Source organism: Jaculus jaculus, chromosome 8, assembly GCF_020740685.1.
Source record: "Jaculus jaculus isolate mJacJac1 chromosome 8, mJacJac1.mat.Y.cur, whole genome shotgun sequence".
Classification (NCBI taxonomy): Eukaryota; Metazoa; Chordata; class Mammalia; order Rodentia; family Dipodidae; genus Jaculus; species Jaculus jaculus.
The window spans coordinates 114,471,729-114,489,205 of record NC_059109.1 but is presented as its reverse complement, the minus strand read 5'-3'; the positions used below and the strand labels follow the sequence as shown (position 1 = coordinate 114,489,205).

Here is a 17,477-nt window from a genome sequence, read left to right as displayed (position 1 = left end):
TACTATCACAATCAGTATTTATCACCTTGGGGCTGACTCTGTGGGGAGGTGGGGATGTGACGGGATTGAGAAAGAGGTTGGGGGATACAACCACAGGCTGCAGAGCGCAGAAAGGACCGAGAATGAAGGGGGATGGAGACGACTACGTTGTCTTCCCTAGATCGATCTTCTTCTGGATGGCGCGGGCCGAGTGGTAGATGAGCGAGTCAATGAGTCCAGCCACTGAGAGAGACAACGCCTGCCTCGACAGGGCTCTTGGCTTGGTCTCATGAGCCTTGTCACTTAACTGGCTAGGCCAGCATTTGCCTTGGCCTTCAAGGTGTCCCTTCTTCCCTCAACCCAAACCTGGGGTAGTGCTGGGAATTTAGTTCAGCAGTAGAGCACCGGTCTGGCAAGCATGAGCCTCAGTTCCACCCTAGCACACCAGGCTTCCCCCAGCCCACTATGTCCCCACCCCCACAAACACTGGGGCTTCTTACCCGTAAACATGCCCCCAATGATGGCACACACACCAGTCAGGAAGTGGGTAAAGGACCTAGTAGAAGCAACAACAAGGGTCAGTGGGCACCCTGCTCCCAGAGGCCCAGGCACTCCTGTCCCCAGCCCTCACCTGTGTTTCTCTGTCAGCTTCACCATCATGGGCGAGAGCTCATACAACACAAAGACTCCAGGAAGGCCCTGGTCACCCAGCAGCCCATTGGCGACCTTCTCGTGTCTGGTCACAGAGAACTGGTTTGTCCTCAGCACCTGGAGTAGGAAGGGAGATAGGGCCACAGCTGGGTTTACAACCCCGGGCTCCTGACGAGCCTCAGCTCTGCCCTCAGTTCCTGTCTCTTGTTATGCTCTGGATGTGAAGGGTCTGTAAGGCACCATGTTGGTAACCAACACTACTCAAAGCCTGGGATCACCCGACCCTGCTGACCATCCCGATTCACCCTCCAGTCACCAGCTCTTCGACAGTGTACCCATCCCAGCTACATACAGTGGAAGCTGTCCCTGGTGGACCACAGTGACAGGCAACTCTTAACAAGTTGCACCTAAGGCTGGGACTGACTGCCTTGCCCCTCAGATTCCCACAGAGCAGACCCAGGATGGCTTGACCGGGCTAACCCCCAGCCCAGGGCACACAATGAGGAATAGACTGCACTGAAGGGATGGATGGAGGCAGTCTGGGAAGTAGAAAGAGCAAGCGCTTTGAGATCCAGCAGTAGTACCCCAGGCCCAAGTCTGCCTGTGAGGGAAAATCACCTACCCTTTGGGCCTCAGTTTTTCACCCATCATAGGGAGATAAGAGAAGCACTTCACTTCCTAGGCTGCAGGAACTACATGAAGGACTTGAAATACTTGGCACCAAGCAGGAGACTGACATCTGCACTGCCTTAGACTCACCTCCCCATCCACTTTCATGTACACTGTCGGTACCACTTTCACAAAGTACTGGAACATCATGGAGGCTGTGTGGAGAAGAGAGCACTGGGCGTGAGCACCAGGCAGGGCTTTGTGGTGGCAGGGCTACCTCCCAGGCTGGTACCTTGGGGTGCGGTGACATTGGTGTGGTCCAGGGGGTTGACAATGCCTGGGTAGTCCTCCCCGAATGACAGGTGCTGGATGTAGTGGGTCATGTTGATCTGCAAGCAACACCAGTGCCTGAGGTCTGACGGTGCCCAGGCCCATGCAAAGCTCTGTTTACAGCGTCTGACAGGGATGCTGGGGTCTGTCTGTGCAGGTGCCCGAAAGAGGATGAAGACATGGGCCCTGCCTAGGAGAAGCTGCGGCTTTAAAGGAAGATCCACTGCGACAGGAAACTCTTGTTCCCTACCTAGGTATTCCTTCCCAACAGCCCGCAGGGTCCTGGGCCTTCAGAGTCTAAGCAACTGCCTCACTGGGCACACAGACCAGCCGCCTACTGCGTGGCATATGCTAGCTGTCTGGAGGCCTCAAGCTGTTAAGGACTAGGCCCCAGGATCTAATCACCAGCTGCTCTCCCCTTCTGAGGGATTTTGTAAAAAAATGCAAGTCTGGGCTGGAGAGATGGCTTAGCAATTAAGGTGTTTGCCTGCAAAGCCAAAGGATCCCAGTTTGACTCTCCAGGACCCACGTTAACCAGATGCACAAAGGGGCGCCCACATCTGGAGTCCGTTTGTGGTGGATAGAGGCCCTGGCACACCCATTTTCTCGCTCTCTCTCTCTCTCTCTCTCTCTCTGTCTCTCTCAAATCAGTAACTAAATAAATAAAATATATATTTTTAAAATGCAAGTGTGATGATGTCTTGGCTTTGGTTCAGATGGGTCAACCGCTGCCTCTGCTCTTAGAGGAAAGACTTCTCTTAGTGTGGCCTTGAGTCCAATGTCCTGGCCCTGTCATTCCCCAGCCTCACTTATCCATCCCTGCCCTGGAAGTTCCTTAGAAATGCCACACCCTCTCCTGACTTTGCACTGAAATTCCCTGTGCTGAAGACACTTGGTCCAACTCCATTTCTGCCTCAGCTTGCTCAGATCTCAGTTCAAAGCCCCTCTCACTCACTGACCTCGCTCTCGCCCCAGCAGAACTGCACAGTCTCAGAAGTGGGCAGAGCCCAGGCTTCCCCCAACCCTCCACAGGGCCCACCCGGTACATACGTTGTCAAGGCCAAAGCTCTGCAAGTCATGGACTAGGAGAGAAGGAAAAAGGGGTCATCAGAGAGAGCGGGGGCCAGACTCCTGGCCTCCTCAGAATCCTCGTTCAGGCCTCCTCACTCTTGCCTTGGAAGTGTGGCCCACCTAGCTCTTCTCTGACCCCTCGCTCGCCCTCCAACCTGGCCCCTCTGGTCTTGCATAAGGCAGCCAGATAGGACCTGCCCTGCCCTGGTTCTGTGCAAGCGCACACCTTCTAGAGGGTGGGGAAGAACACAGACCCTACTTCTTCCTTCACATATGAAGAGAAACTTCAGTACTTGATTCCCAACGCAGACCTGCTTGTGTCTTAGGAAATAAAACCCACTGAGTACCATCTCATTCATTAGAACAGATGGCAAATCACTGAACCCCAAAGGTAAGGAAAGGAGGGATTCCCTTGCCCTGTCCTGAATGCTCCCCAAAAGCAATCCATGGGATCTCCGTACCAACCGTCCCAGAGCAAGTTCTTCCCATCTTCTAGTGCCAATCCCTCCTGTTGCAAGGAGCCCTACCTCAGAGACATGTCCCTGCAACCAGGCCAGAAAAGACCCCACCCCAGACCCATCCACACTTGCCCCTTCCCAGGAAGGCAGGCTGCCTCAGAAGTCGGGCTTAGCCTCCCTGGGTGCAGGACCACTTACTCTCCACAGCATGTACTGCAGCATGGGGGAGGGAAGGAGAGAGGAGGAAGAGAACAAAGATTCAGAGCCTCACAGTGAAACCTATGGAGCAAGACACACAGTGGGAAGGAGACTGCAATGTTCTTGCCTCGGTGAGTGCATCCGGCCCCAGCTAAAAGGTCTCTTTCTGAGCCAGAGAGGAGTGCACCAGAGCTTAAGGACAAACGTAGCTGGCTTAGGAAGAACCAAAGACCTAGAGCCCGTGTTTTCCTCTGCAAAGGTCTTTCCTTAGAAGCAGGCACAGTTTGGTCAACTGTATGATGTAAGAGATTACACCAATGCACCCCCACCCTGCAATCACCAAGGATGTCAGAAGTAGCTCTCAGGACTCTGCAGCTTTGTGTGTGACATCCTTCCACAGCCTGGGGTCGGCAGCTTAGCAACAGTCATCTTCCTAGAGTCGCAGTGGGTCCACCCCTCCCCAGCCTCCTCCAGAGCAAAGAGAGGGCTTCCGAGCTCTGCAGAGTCCTCCACCAGCCCCCGACCTTTCTCTCACTTGGCCTCACTCCAGAGACTGCTTGAAAGACCTGCAGGGTCACTGCCCAGGACGCCTGGGCCCATGCTCTTCCCCATCTGCCACTACCACCACGGGTATCTTCCTCTCTCAAAGTCCTCCATCGTCCCTCTCTCCTCACCCACAGCTGAAGCCCTGGCTTCCCTATACCACACGGAAAAAGAAGCTAGAGAGACTTTGCATGTGTTTCCACCACCTCACTGTGCCTGGAGTCTGTCTTCCTCTGCCTGTTGCATTGGTCCTTTCCCTATGCCTACATAGTAGACGGTCTTCTTTCTCCTCAAGAACTCCATACTTGGGACTGCCACTCTCATATCTGAAACATCTCTCTCTCTCTCTCTTTTCAAGGAAGGGTCTCCCTCTAACCCAGGGAGACTTGGAATTAGACTCAAGCTGGCCTCAAACTCACAGTCATCCTCCTACCTTAGCCTCCCAAGTGCTGGGATTAAAGGTGTGTACCACTGCACCCGACATCACTTTTGCGCTCTTCACATAATAATTTCCAACAGCATATTCACATTCTGCTTCCACAGCCACGTACCCAAGCCGGTTACCGCGCCGGCCTCCCAGTCCCTGGCCATCTTGTCCTGCTTGGTCTTATTCTCCTCTCCCCAACCACGAGCCATGGTGGCCAACCCCTCAACTCTGACATTAGTAATACTCCACAGCATGCAGTTTCAAGGACCCCAGGCTCCAGCACCACCTCCGCTGACTCCACATGTCCCTCTGTTGCAGTTCATGTTCTGTCAAGGCCACAAATGACCACCATGCTAACCACATCCTATCTTCAGTGACCGGAAGTATCTCATAGTCTCATACTCATAATTTCCTGGCTCAGATGCCTTCTCCAGCAATCCCAGCCAGTCTCTCTGCAGGTTCCCAGTGCTCCTGGCCTGGTGCTTGGCCCTTGGAGCTCCACTCTTCTCTGTCAACCTTCACCTACAGGGTTTCACGCCTTTAAATATGTTAAAGGTCCAAAATTTGTGTATCCAAGCTGATCCACTCTTTGAACTCTAGGCATAAACATCTAACTGCTTACCTGATATCCTGGGGGGCCTAGGACACTCAAATCCTATTGGTCACAAAGTGTCAGAAGCTGACCTTGAACTTGCTATGCAGCTGAGAATGACCTTCCTGCCTCCACCTCCCAAGCGCTGGCATTATAGGCCCTACATCTTCATGCCCGGCATGTCTTCATTTGAATATTCTGCTGGCAGGGAATTTCCTGACTGACTGACTGCTGTATCCTTACATGCAGACTAACACAGGGCTCACAATGGGCGACTACTAAATAGCTAGTGAATGCATAAATGAACATGTGAGAATAGATCTCATTATTCGTTCCATCAGCCTGGTGAGGGATGTGTGACCATCACCGAGATACACACTTCCAAGTATGACACTGCTCCAGAGCACAGGTTCATGTCCCAAGCTAGCTTTGCTTCTCCAAAGTCTCACACACAAGTTAATGGGGGGAAGGCTACCACTTAAATAAATCAGGCTCTGTTCTATCACTGCCGTAACCCTTGTACATCACAGGGCCAGGAACTCAGGACCTCGTACATGCTGGCTAAGTGTTCTACCACTGAGCTACACCCCAGCCTCGGTCTTTTCTGTTTATCACCATGCCCGGCGTTTATGCAATGCTGGGGACAGAACCCAGAGGCTTCATGAATGCTGAGCAAGCATTCTACCAACTCAGCTGTCCCCAGGCCCTCCACCCCGTGCTCTTGACCACTGCTGCCTTGCTCTGGGCCACAAACATTAGAAGAACATCAGGGAAATGAGGGGCATGACTACTTGCCAAGATGGTGTCCAGGGTCTGAGCTTCCTCAGTTGTTGGAGGATTACTCACCATGCACATGGGACTGCTGGAAGCTCTTCCCGGGGGCAAAGTGGAAGTTTCCGGCCACCTAGAGGGGGTATTTCCTCTCACTCTCCAGCTGCCTTCTCCCTGTGCCCCCCCTGAGGGCTCTCAACAGTGGGGCCACCCTGCCCTGCCTCAGTCCCACCTGGTACCTTGTTGACTTCCAGGAAGCCGTACACCTTACAGCCTTCGTTCTTCTGCTCCTGCATCTTCTGGCTGAAGCCCTCTCGGCGGCACTGCTCAATGGTGTCTGGGTTCTTGAAGGCCCAGCCTCGGCGGCGATACGCTTCTCGAACATCTTCGCAACTGTTACAGCACCTACAGGAGGGAGGGCGAGGGGTGAGCAGGACCTGCGTGGACACCTTGGGAATTAAAACCCACGATTCTCTACCAGCCTCGCCCCTTGACCACTGAATATTTCCCAGTATTTCCTCAATGGCGGGAGGCTGTTCGAAATTCACGTTCCCAGGCTGGGGAGATGGCTTAGCAGTTAAGGCATTTACCTGCGAAGCCAAAGGACCCAGGTTCGAAGCCCCAGAACCCATGTAAGCCAGCTGTACAAAGTGGCTCAAATTTCTGGAGCTTGTTTACAGTGGCTGAAGGCTCTGGTGCACCATTCACTCTCTTATCTAGCTCTTTCTCTCTCTCTCTCAACAAAGAAAATAATTAAAACTTAAGCAGGGTGTCGTGGCGCACACCTTTAATCCCAGTACTTGAAAGGCAAAGGTAGGAGTCCCATAAAAGGTCAATTTTTTTTTTTTTCGAGGTAGGGTCTCACTCTAGCCCAGGCTGACCTGGAATTCACTATGGAGTCTCAGGGTGGCCTCAAACTCATGGCAGTCCTCCTACCTCTGCTTCCTGAGTGCTGGGCATGTGCCACCACGCCTGGCTCAGCACCTACAGGCTCAATTTTTGTTTTTTCAAAGTACGGTCTCACTCTATTCCAGGCTGACCTTGAATTCCAGGGTAGCCTTGACTCATGGTGATCCTCCTACCTCTGCCTCCCAGTGCGCCACCATTACCGGCTTTAAAATGTCAACTTTTAAGTCACATGTATCTTGCCTCTCTGGCCCTGCCGTGCCAGTACTAGGTATCCCAGAGCCTTGTGTCTTCCAGGCACTGAGCAATACCTGGCCTCCACACATTCCCACCAATTTTTTTTTGAGAAAGAGAGAATGGGTGTGCCAGGACCTTCAGCCTGCTGTGAACGAACTCCAAACACGTGCACCCCCTTGTGCACATGTGTAACATTGCGTACTTGCATCACTGTGCATCTGGCTACATGGGACCTGGCGATCTGAACATGAGTTCTTAGGCTTCTCAGGCAAGCACCTTAACTGCTAAGCCATCTCTCCAGTCCCCTACCAATTTTTTAAAAGTACGTACTTCCAGATCTGCTGAGACAATCTCTTGGGTGAGGACTTGAGAAAATTCACCAGCAGTTAGTAGTAACTATATACTGGTGGCTTAATAATCTGGACTAGACTTTCTACCTTCAGCTTCGTCCCTAGGTCTACAATACCAGGTAGAGCCTGATCATAAAGCCTTCGTAACCTGCATCAGGATCCATGGCCGAGGCATGCACCATCATCTTTACATTCTTGGTCCTCCCCAGCTGCCATAGCCTGAACAAGGCCAGGCTGGCAGACAGAGAGTGCCTGGTAAGACCCCTGCTACCCACCCCAGGGGTTGGCTTACTTAATGTCCTCCGACTCAGCACCATAGCAGCTCTCACAGCGATCGGGGTCCAGGGAATTCAAGTCAAACACTGTCACTTCGACCTTCCCAAGCTCTAAGGGGAGGGAAGGAGTCAAGGAAGAAAGCTGACTGACGGCAGACATAGTAGCATCCATAGCCCTGATTCCTGCAAAAGTGCTCTGGCCAGAGGGTAGGGAGTATTCAAAGTGAACAGACAGGACATATCATGGGGCCAAGCATTCCTGTAACTTCTGCACATCTATTAAGTCTTTCAGGCAAATGAGAAAACAGTACCAGTAAAAGCTAAAAGTTGGCTAGCTAAAAACATTACGTACACTAATTCATTTCATTCCCATCACTATGAAGAGGTACCTGAGGCTAGACGGGCTGAACCTGCTATGGGAAGTCGCTCGAAGAAATGAAAGGAAACTAAAGATGAGCGTTCATTCTGTACCAGATTTTTAAATTGTTGTTTATTTGTTTTGAGGTAGGGTCTCACTCTAGCCCAGGCTGACCTGGAATTCACTATGGAGTCTCAGGGTGGCCTTTGAACTAATGGTGATCCTTCTACCTCTGCCTCCACACATTCCCACCAATTTTTTTTTTTTTTTTTTTTGAGAGAGAATGGGTGTGCCAGGACCTTCAGCCTGCTGTGAACGAACTCCAAAAACGTGCACCCCCTTGTGCTGGGATTAAAGGTGTGTGCCACCATACCCGGCTTGTACTAGGTATTTTATATATATTGTAGATGCTCACCTTACAGTGGTGTTACATATCAATAAACCACTGTATACTCAAAAATATAGTAAGTAGGATTAGAGATGGTTTAGCTATCAAGGTACTTGCCAGCAAAGCCAAAGGACCCAGGTTCAATTCCCTAGAGTCCACATGAAGCTGGATGCACAAGGTGGCACATTGGTATGGAGTTTGTCTGCAGTGGCTAGAGGCCCTGGTGTGCCCATTCTGCCTATGTGCCTCTCTCTCACAAATAAACAAAGTATTAAAAAGAAATACAGTAAGCAGGGTGTGGTGGTGCATGCCTTTAATCCCAGCACTTGGGAGGAATAGGTAAGAGGACTGCTATGAGTTCAAGGCCAGTCTGGGTCTACAAAGTGAGTTCCACATCAACCTGGGCTAGAGTGAGACCCTGCCTCAGAAAACAAAAACAAAAATAAAAAAAGTAAAAAACAAATACATTTAATACACCTCTGCTAAACAATATAGCATATCCAGGCTATGCTAAACAAGTTTAGAATATTTACATTAGTCTATAATTAGGCAAAACCATCTAATACAAAGATTTCATAATAAATTACCAAAATACCTTGAGTAATTTACTGAATTCTGTACTGAGAGTAAAAAGGAGAATGCTTGTACAGATAGGCTTCCAAACCATCAACAAGTCAGAAAACGTCCTAATTGGGGTCTATTTGTATTTCATTTGATCCTTTCTTCCATGTGGGGCTCACACGGTACATCACCCATCACCACTGGACAGTTAAGGCTCGCAGATTATAAAACAAAGCTAATCTGAATGCAGGCAATTTTAAGCCACCTACATTCCAAAGGAGAAAGTGCTGCGGGCTGGAGACGGCCTCATGTTTATCTAAAGAAGTCTCAAAACCATAGCATATAAGATCCATCCTCAGGATTCTGAGGCAAACTACAATAGGCAAAGTCTGACAACCAGGTAAAGTAGCCAATGCTACAGGGTAGACACCTGGATTTCAACCCACTGTGACTCTTTTTTTGTTGTTGTTTATTTATTTGAGAGCAACAGACAGAAAGAGAAAAACGCAGACAAAGAGAGAGAGAATGGGTGCAGCAGGGCCTCCAGCCACTGCAAACGAACTCTAAACGTGTGCGCCCCCTTGTGCATCTAGATAACGTGGGTCCTGGGGAATCAAGCCTCGAACCGGGGTCCTTAGGCTTCACAAGCAAGCACTTAACCATTAAGCCATCTCTCCAGCCCCACTGTGACTCTTAATAGCTGCAGGATCCTAGGTAAGCCCACTGACGTTCAGTGTTATCTGTTTAGTATGTTACTGAGCCTGTCACCGCCCATTCGCTGGGACTCGCTTGGGTATGGCCCAGCTCTGGGATGTTGGGATCTGGCCCTCTCCCTCGGTTACCATGCCGCTCGGCCTCTGAGCTCACGGGGACGCCGTCCTTGTCCAGTCGTTGCTTGAATAGGTTGTGCTCCACGTCCAGCTGCTGTTCACCAGCCACATCCATGGCGTCGATGCTCAGATCTGAGAAGTAGGAAGGCCAAGTTAGGGCGCCTAGGACTCTCGGGACATGGAAACCTGGGATCTGAAGGAAAACAACCTGGCTGGTGGCAGAGCTAGATTAAGGGAAGGAGGGCGTTCCTGAGGATCCAGCCCGGAATGGGAGGCTGGAGGTGGGAACCTGCAAGCCCATCGTCTCGGAAAACCCAAGGAGTGTCAACTCCCACCCACAGATGAGGCGACTCACAGGCGCAAGGCATGTGTGGGAAAAGCACATCGATGTTGATCTTCAGCTTGTCCCCCCGAGACTTGTCCACGTAGAGCTCAGGGTGCACCTGGGAGCAGGACCATCCCGTTGTGAAGATTCGCGCGCCCTCCCTCCTTTTTCCCAGGCTCAGCCCAAGGTTCCCACGCACGGAAACGCCAAGCCCCGCCCACGCCGGAGGCCCCGCCCCTCACCTCCGTGGTGAGGTAATACTGCAACTCCGACAGGAACAGTAAGAGCATGAGAAGGCCACTGACGATGGTCACTGCAGGGCAGGGGACAAGGGTCAGGAGTGGCCTCTGTGCCTCCACCACCACCACCAACAACAACCCCCCCCCCCCCCCCCCCCGCCACACACACACACCGGACTCCACACGGCCAGGTGAGAGACCGGGAGGCCGGGTCAAGTTCTAGGACGTCACCCCGGCCGCCGCCCCGGGCCCGGCCGAGACCTACCCGTGGCGCCCCCGCAGGTCTTGACCCGGAAGTCCTCCAGAGTCTTGGGGTAGGCATCGAACTGCTTCAGCTTCCCCAGCGCCTCCATGGGGACCGGCCGGAAAGGGGATGCCAACCGGCCCGCCCCGACAGCCTCCCGCTTCCGGCCCGCAGCCGGAGCCACACCCCCCGGGCGCTTCCCACGCAGGCGCAGCAGTGCGTGCGTCAGGTGACGGGTCCCCGGGTGCCGCCACGCCCCCCCCTCCAGCGCCGCACCCCGAGGGAGGACCCCGTCCCCTCCGGTGGTCCCAGAGACCGTCTCTTGCTAGTGTCAGGACCCGCGCAGGTTCCTGGACTTCCCCCCACACCCCCGCCCCCAGACTAGCATCCTTATCTCTTGGGGACTGATTGGAAATGCAAATAATTGGTTTCCACCTGTGGCGGATGGAATCAGCTGCGTCTCGTAAACTCATGGGTTGTGTCGTAGGCTTGGTTCCCAGCTGGTGGCAGTTTGGGGTGTGGAGCGCCTTGATGGGGGTGTGTTGTTGGCCGCGGGGCTTTGGGGGTGCGATAGCCAGCTGAGATCAGCGCACTCTCCTGCCGCTGTGTTCCGCCTGCTCAGATTTGTGTGTGTGTGCGCGTCTGTGTGTTTTATATTTATTTATGAGACAGAGAAAATGGTCACACCAGGGCCTCCAGTCACTGCAAAGGAACTCCAGACACACGCACCACCTTGTGCATCTGGTTTACATGGGTACTGGGGAATTGAACCTGGGTCCTTAGGCTTTGCTGCTAAGTCGTCTCGCTTCAGCCCTGCTCACAGGGTTTGAGTCAGAAATCTCACTTTAGGTAACAAACCCCAATTTAGGAATCACATTTATGTTGCTGCGTAGTTGTTACACTCTGATAATACTGAATCTGTCCCTTCCAGCCAGGAATTTATTTTTATATTATTATTTTATTTATTTTTGTTTTTTGAGGTAGGATCTCACTCTAACTCAGGATGACCTGGAATTTACTAAGTAGTCTCAGGGTGGCCTCGAACTCACAGTGATCCTCCTACCTCTGCCTCCTGAGTGCTGGATTAAAGGCATGCATCACCATGCCCGGCCCCCCAAATTTCTTTGTGTGGTTGTCTTTTCAAGGTAGGGTCTCACTCTAGCCCAGACTGACCTGGAATTCGCTATGTAGTCTCAGGGTGGCTTCAAACTCACTAGGATTTTCATACCTATGCCTCCTCAGTGTGGCACATCACACCAGGCTACAGTTGCTTTTTAAGTCATCTAGAGCTGAGTGGTAGAGAAGCAGAGGTAGGAGAATCACTATGAGTTCAAGGCCAGCCTGAGCTATAGAATGAGTTCCAGGTTAGACTGAGACTCTACCTCAAAAAAACAAAAACAGAAACAACAAAAAGCTTTCTGTAGTTGCTTTCTTTATCAAAAAAGAGTATTTTGGGGCTGCAAGGCCACTGAGAAATCCTGCTGGAACTGAGCTGATAACCTCCATGTAGACCAGCTGATAGAAAGCTGGAAGAAGCCATTCTGCATGCAGTTCAATGGGAGAGAGAGAAATCATCAGTGAAGATATTCAACAGTGAACACTGCAAGTCTTAAATTTTATCAGCCAGGCCAAATGAGCCAATGGGTGCAATAGTGGCACATCTGTCATGGTAGAAACATTGGACTGGAGGCCCACTCCATGGGAGGGAACACATCCCGATACTGAAAACTTAAAACAGGGGTAGTCATGAGCCCTAGGGGTGTAATATCTGCTGCTGTCTGGCTAAAGGTATATACTATGCTTATCAAGCTGCCCAGTAAGCACTTCTTTTAATGTTCATACCCATAAATTAATGCTACTCTCACTTTTGGTAGAGAACCTTCTCTTTTTAGATGGCAGTGACCTTGGGATGACTCAGAAGGCACCATGGTGCTGGAAAGAAGTGACAGGAGTGCTCAGTACTGCAATATCTCTATCACACCTTCCAAGGCTCAGGGTCTATTGTGGAAAAGGTGGCAGAAAGAATGTAAGAGCCAAAGGAAGGGTAGGACTCCTTACAACGTGCTCCCTCCAGATACAAAATGGCCTGGAGATCCATGATCTCACAGTGCCTGACACTACCTACATAAGACCATTATAATAGGAGGAAAAGATCATGACATCAAAATAAAAGAGAGACTGATGGGGACGGGGAGGGGATATAATGGAGAATGGTGTTTCAAAGGGGAAAGTGGGGGGAAGGGGGCATTACCATGGGATATTATTTACAATCATGGAAGTTGTTAATAAAAAAAAAAAAATCTAGCCGGGCGTGGTGGTGCACGCCTTTAATCCCAGCACTCGGGAGGCAGAGGTAGGGGGATCGCCATGAGTTCAAGGTCACCCTGAGACTACAGAGTTAATTCCAGGTCAGCCTGGACCAGAGTGAGACCCTACCTCGAAAAACCAAAAAAAAAAAAAAAAAAGTGCCAAAAACCAAAAAAAGAGTATTTGAGCCAGGTGTGGTGGTGCACACCTTTAATCCCAGAACTCACGAAGCAGAGGTAGGAGGATCACTGTGCATTTGAGGCCAGCCTGAGAATACACAGTGAATTCCAAGTCAGCCTAGGCTAGAGTGAAACTCTACCTCAAAAAACTAAGAACATAAATAAATAAAATAATTACTTAGATATTTGAGAGAGAGAAGAATAAATGAAGGGGCACACCAGGCCTCCTGCTGCTGCCGACAAGCTCCGGATGCATCTGCTACTTTGTGCATCTGGAAATGAGCCCAGGTTGCTTGGCTTTGCAAACACGAGCCATCAACCACTGAGCCAGCTCCCCAGCTCTGACGCTTGGTTTTCAATGAGCTAATCAAGACTTCAAGTGGGTACCTGAAATGTCCTCTAGTAATCCATTCCTTTACAGAAAACTGAAATTTAATAACTGAACCGAGTATATGTAATCTTATGTGTGGGCAATTTAGGACCTGCTGGCATAAATGGGTGAACAAAATTTTATAATATAATATGTAATTTATAATATAAATTATTGACTTGCATGTTTTTTCTTATTCTTTATATTACGGGCTCAAAGTTGAGAGGCAGAGGTAGGAGGGTTGCCATGAGTTTGAGGCCACCCTGAGACTACATAGTGAATTCCAGATCAGCCTGAACTAGAGCAAGACCCTACCGCGGAAAACCAAAAAATAATAATAATAAATAAATAAAGTGAGGCTGGAGAGATAGCTTAGCAGTTAAGGTGCTTGCCTGTGAAGCCTAAGGACCCAGGTTTAATTCCCCAGTACCCACCTAAGCTAGCTGTACAACGTTTCACATGCATCTGGAGTTCGTTGGCAGTGGCTGGAGACCCTGGTGCACCCTTTCTCTCTTCCTGCCTCTCTCTCTCAAATAAATAAATAAAATATCTTTTTAAGCTGAGGGCTGGGGAGATGGTTGGTGTTTGAAGGCATTTGCTTGCAAAACTTGACAGCCCAGGTATGATTCCCTAGGACCTATGTAGAGCCAGATGCATAGTGCATGGTGTATGCATCTGAAGTTTGCAGCGACAGGAGGCCATGACAAACCCATACATTCTCCCCCACACATCAAGGTTAGGCCTTATTCCGGCCCATGCTGACCTGGAATTCGCTCTGTAGTTCCAGGCTGCCCTTTAATAGTGATTCTCCTATCTCTACTTCCCAAGTAGTGGAATTAATGGTGTGCACCACCATGCCCTCTTATACATTCTCTCTCAAATAAATAAGATATTTTATTAAAAAGCCAAGTAGGGGGCTGGAGAGATGGCTTAACAGTTAAGTGCTTGCCTGTGAGGCCTAAGGACTCCGGTTTGAGGCTTGATTCCCCAGGACCCATGTTAGCCAGATGCACAAGGGGGCGCACATGTATGGAATTCATTTGCAGTGGCTGGAGGCCCTGGCGTGCCCATTCTCTCTCTATATATATATATCTGCTTCTTTCTCTCTGTCTGTTGCTCTCAAACAAGTAAATAAAAATAAACAAACAAACAAACAAACAAACAAACCCTAGTAGGGCCTGGAGAGATGGCTTAATGTTAAGGCATTTTGCCTGAAAAGTCAAAGGATCCAGGTTGGATTCTCCAGGACCCACATAAGCCAGATGCACAAGGGGGTGCATGCATCTGGAGTTCTTTAGCTATGGCTGGAGGCCCCGGCGTGCCCATTCTTTCTCTTCTCTCTCTCTCTCACTGTCTGCCTCTTTCTCAAATAAATTAATGAATAAATAAATAAAATATTTTTTAAAAGCTAAGTAGGGGGGCTGGAGAGATGGCTTAGAGGTTAAGCGCTTGCCTGTGAAGCCTAAGGACCCCGGTTTGAGGCTCGATTCCCCAGGACCCATGTTAGCCAGATGCACAAGGGGCACACATGTCTGGAGTTTGTTTGCAGTGGCTGGAGGCCCTGGCGCGCCCATTCTCCCTCCCTGTCTCTGCCTCTTACTCTCACCATCTGTTGCTCTCAAATAAATAAAAATAACCAAAAAAAAATTTTATGAAAAAGCTAAATAGGAGCCAGGCATGGTGGCTCATGCTTTTAATCCCAGCACTTGGGAGGCAGAGGTAGGACTGCCAAGAGTTCAAGGCCACCCTGAGACAACATAGTGGATTCCAGGTCAGCCTAAGCTAGAGTAAGACCCTACCTCGGAAAAAAAAAAAAAAAAAAAAGCCACGTAGGGCTGAAGAGATGGTTCAGTTCCCTAGGACCTATGTAAGCCAGATGCACAAGGTGGCACGTGTGTCTGGAGTTTGTTTGTAGAGGAAGGAGGCCTTAGCGCCGCCATTCTCTTTCTCTTCTTCTATCCACCCCCCCCCCACATAAGTAAATTAAAAAATAAAGTTGTTTGTTTGGTTTGGTTTGGTTTTTCAAGGTAGGGTCTCACTGTAGACCAGACTGATCTGGAATTCACTATGTCATCTCATGCTGGCCTCAAACTCATAGCGATCCTCCTACTTCTGCCTCCCTAGTGCTGGGATTAAAGGCATGCACTACCAGGTCCAGCTCAAGTAGTAAAACAAAACAAAACAAAACAAAGCAAAAAAAAAAAACAAACCACCAAGTAAGGGGCTAGAGAGATGGTTTAGCAGTTAAGGCACTTGCCTGTGAAGCCTAAGGACTCATGTTTGACTCTCCAGGTCCCCTAAGCCAGATGCGCACAAGGGGGACACGTGTCTGGAGTTCAATTTCAGTGGCTGGAGGCCCTGATGTGCCAGGCTTCCTGGTGGCAGCAGTGGCTGCTGAAGCTTTCTCATCTGCTGTGGACCTCAGATGTTCTGAGGGACAAGGTAATGCAGGGAGATGACCCCCAGACAGTCTCAGCATAGGGGTGTATGGTAATTGCCTTTTTTTTATTTAAAAACTTTTTGATCATTTTTGTTTATTTATTTGAGAGACAGAGAGAGAAGGAGGCAGATAGAGAGAATGGGCATGCCAAGGGCCTCTAGCCACTGAAAACGAACTCCAGACATGTGTACCCCCTTGTGCATCTGGCTAACGTGGGTCTTGGGGAATCGAGCCTCAAACCGGGGTCCTTAGGCTTCACAGGCAAGCACTTAACCGCTAAGCCATCTCTCCAGCCCTATGTGCATATTTTTGGTTTTTTGAGGTAGGGTCTCACTCTAGTTCAGGCTGACCTGGAATTCACTATGTGGTCTCAGGGTGGCCTCAAACTCATAGTGATCCTCCTACCTCTGCCTCCCGAGTGCTGGGATTAACGGCATGTGCCACCACACCGGGCTTTTTCTTTTTTTAAAAAAATTATTTATTATTATTAACAACATGTTTTGTATGGATACATCATGTGTTGGTACCCTCTTTCCCCTCATCCCTGCCCCCACTCCACTGGGACCCACCTCAGTGGGGTTGCATGTATTTATTCCCCATGGGGTTGTGGGTTCTGCAATGTGGGAGCAGCAGTCAGTTATTTTGGGGGGAAGCAAATGTCTCTGGGCATGATGTCTCAACCTGTGGCTCTTACAATCTTTCCACCCCTCTTCTGCAAAATTCCTGAGCCGTGGTGGGTGAGTTTTAAGTCTACTTCAGTGATGAGCTCTTAGGAGCCTCTGGATCTCTGCTTTGAGAGGTGGTGAGTGTCCTCAGGGTCTGTCTCCTTCACCCTGGTGCTGATTGTCAGGTTCAGCATGGAAGCAACGCTCTTGCTCATCTCCCCAAGTCCACTGTGGATTCAGCTGTCACTTGGCTGAAGTGTGAGGGGGAGTTTATTCCTTGGGTCTCACTGAAAAAGAATAGAGTTTCCAACAGAATGAAGTCATCATAATCACTTTTCAGCCTCTGGCTGAGATCAAGTGTGTGTAGTCATCATAGTTTAAATGGGATAAGCATTATTTTATGAAGTTTTAAAAATATATATTTTATTTATTTGAGAGAGAGGGAGGGAGGGAATGGATACGCCAGGGCCTCCAGCCACTGCAAACAAACTCCAGACACATGCACCCCTTTGTGCATCTGGCTTATGTGGGTCCTGGAGAATCCAACTGAGATCCTTTGGTTTTGCAGGCAAATGCCTTACCCAGTAAGCCATCTCTCCAGCCCAGGATAAGCATTATTAATTTAGGAAGAATTTGATGTATGTAACCCCTCTTTTAGCCAAAGAGCTTGGCACTGGAGAACATAATCTTTGTCTCCATAGGATACTGACCTGGTTCCCAATTCCAGATATGGATTCCTTTACACTGAACAGATCGCTCGCTTAAGTCAATCAGAAAGCTATTGGTTACCCACCAAGGCTGTGTGCCATTGTTGCACTGGTGTGTACATCCTGTTAGGGAATTCGCTTCTGTGTAGCTCAGACCTCTCTGGTTGCTCACAGTGTTGTTGGTCACTTCCCCCTAGCAGCTCATGTAGCACTTTCTAGCACTAGTCAGGCTGTCTGGGGACTGGCTTTCCTCTGGATTCAAGCCAGGTCTCTTCATGTTCTGTGTGGACAGCATATGGTGTCTTCAGCAATAGGGTCTTAACTTTTGCCTCAGGTGGTAATCAAGTGCTGTGGCAGAAACCTGTCTTGTTCTGGGGACCTCATAGGTTTCTCCAATCAACAGTTCATTGTGGGTCAGAGATATGTAGTTACTTTCTTGTTTCTGGGACAAAACACCTGACCAGAAG

At 49.8% G+C, this 17,477-nt stretch overlaps 1 protein-coding gene across 2 annotated transcripts; it reads right to left on the bottom strand.

Moving 5' to 3' along the window:
- Ergic3 (ERGIC and golgi 3) lies at positions 1 to 10,520 on the bottom strand. 2 transcript variants are annotated; one of them, XM_004668119.3, is made up of 14 exons: positions 10,364 to 10,520; positions 10,102 to 10,172; positions 9,890 to 9,977; positions 9,547 to 9,666; positions 7,415 to 7,508; positions 5,869 to 6,034; positions 5,705 to 5,762; positions 3,297 to 3,311; positions 2,620 to 2,651; positions 1,532 to 1,628; positions 1,390 to 1,454; positions 611 to 747; positions 480 to 535; positions 1 to 222 (listed from the first exon to the last, which is right to left on the bottom strand). In XM_004668119.3, the coding sequence occupies exons 1-14, from the start codon at positions 10,449 to 10,451 to the stop codon at positions 143 to 145; spliced, it is 1,167 nt and encodes a 388-aa protein (XP_004668176.1). In that variant the 5' UTR covers positions 10,452 to 10,520; the 3' UTR covers positions 1 to 142. The 2 variants fall into 2 exon arrangements, with proteins under 2 accessions (XP_004668176.1, XP_004668177.1); XM_004668120.3 differs by lacking the exon at positions 3,297 to 3,311.
- Between the last annotated feature and the right edge of the window lie 6,957 nt (positions 10,521 to 17,477).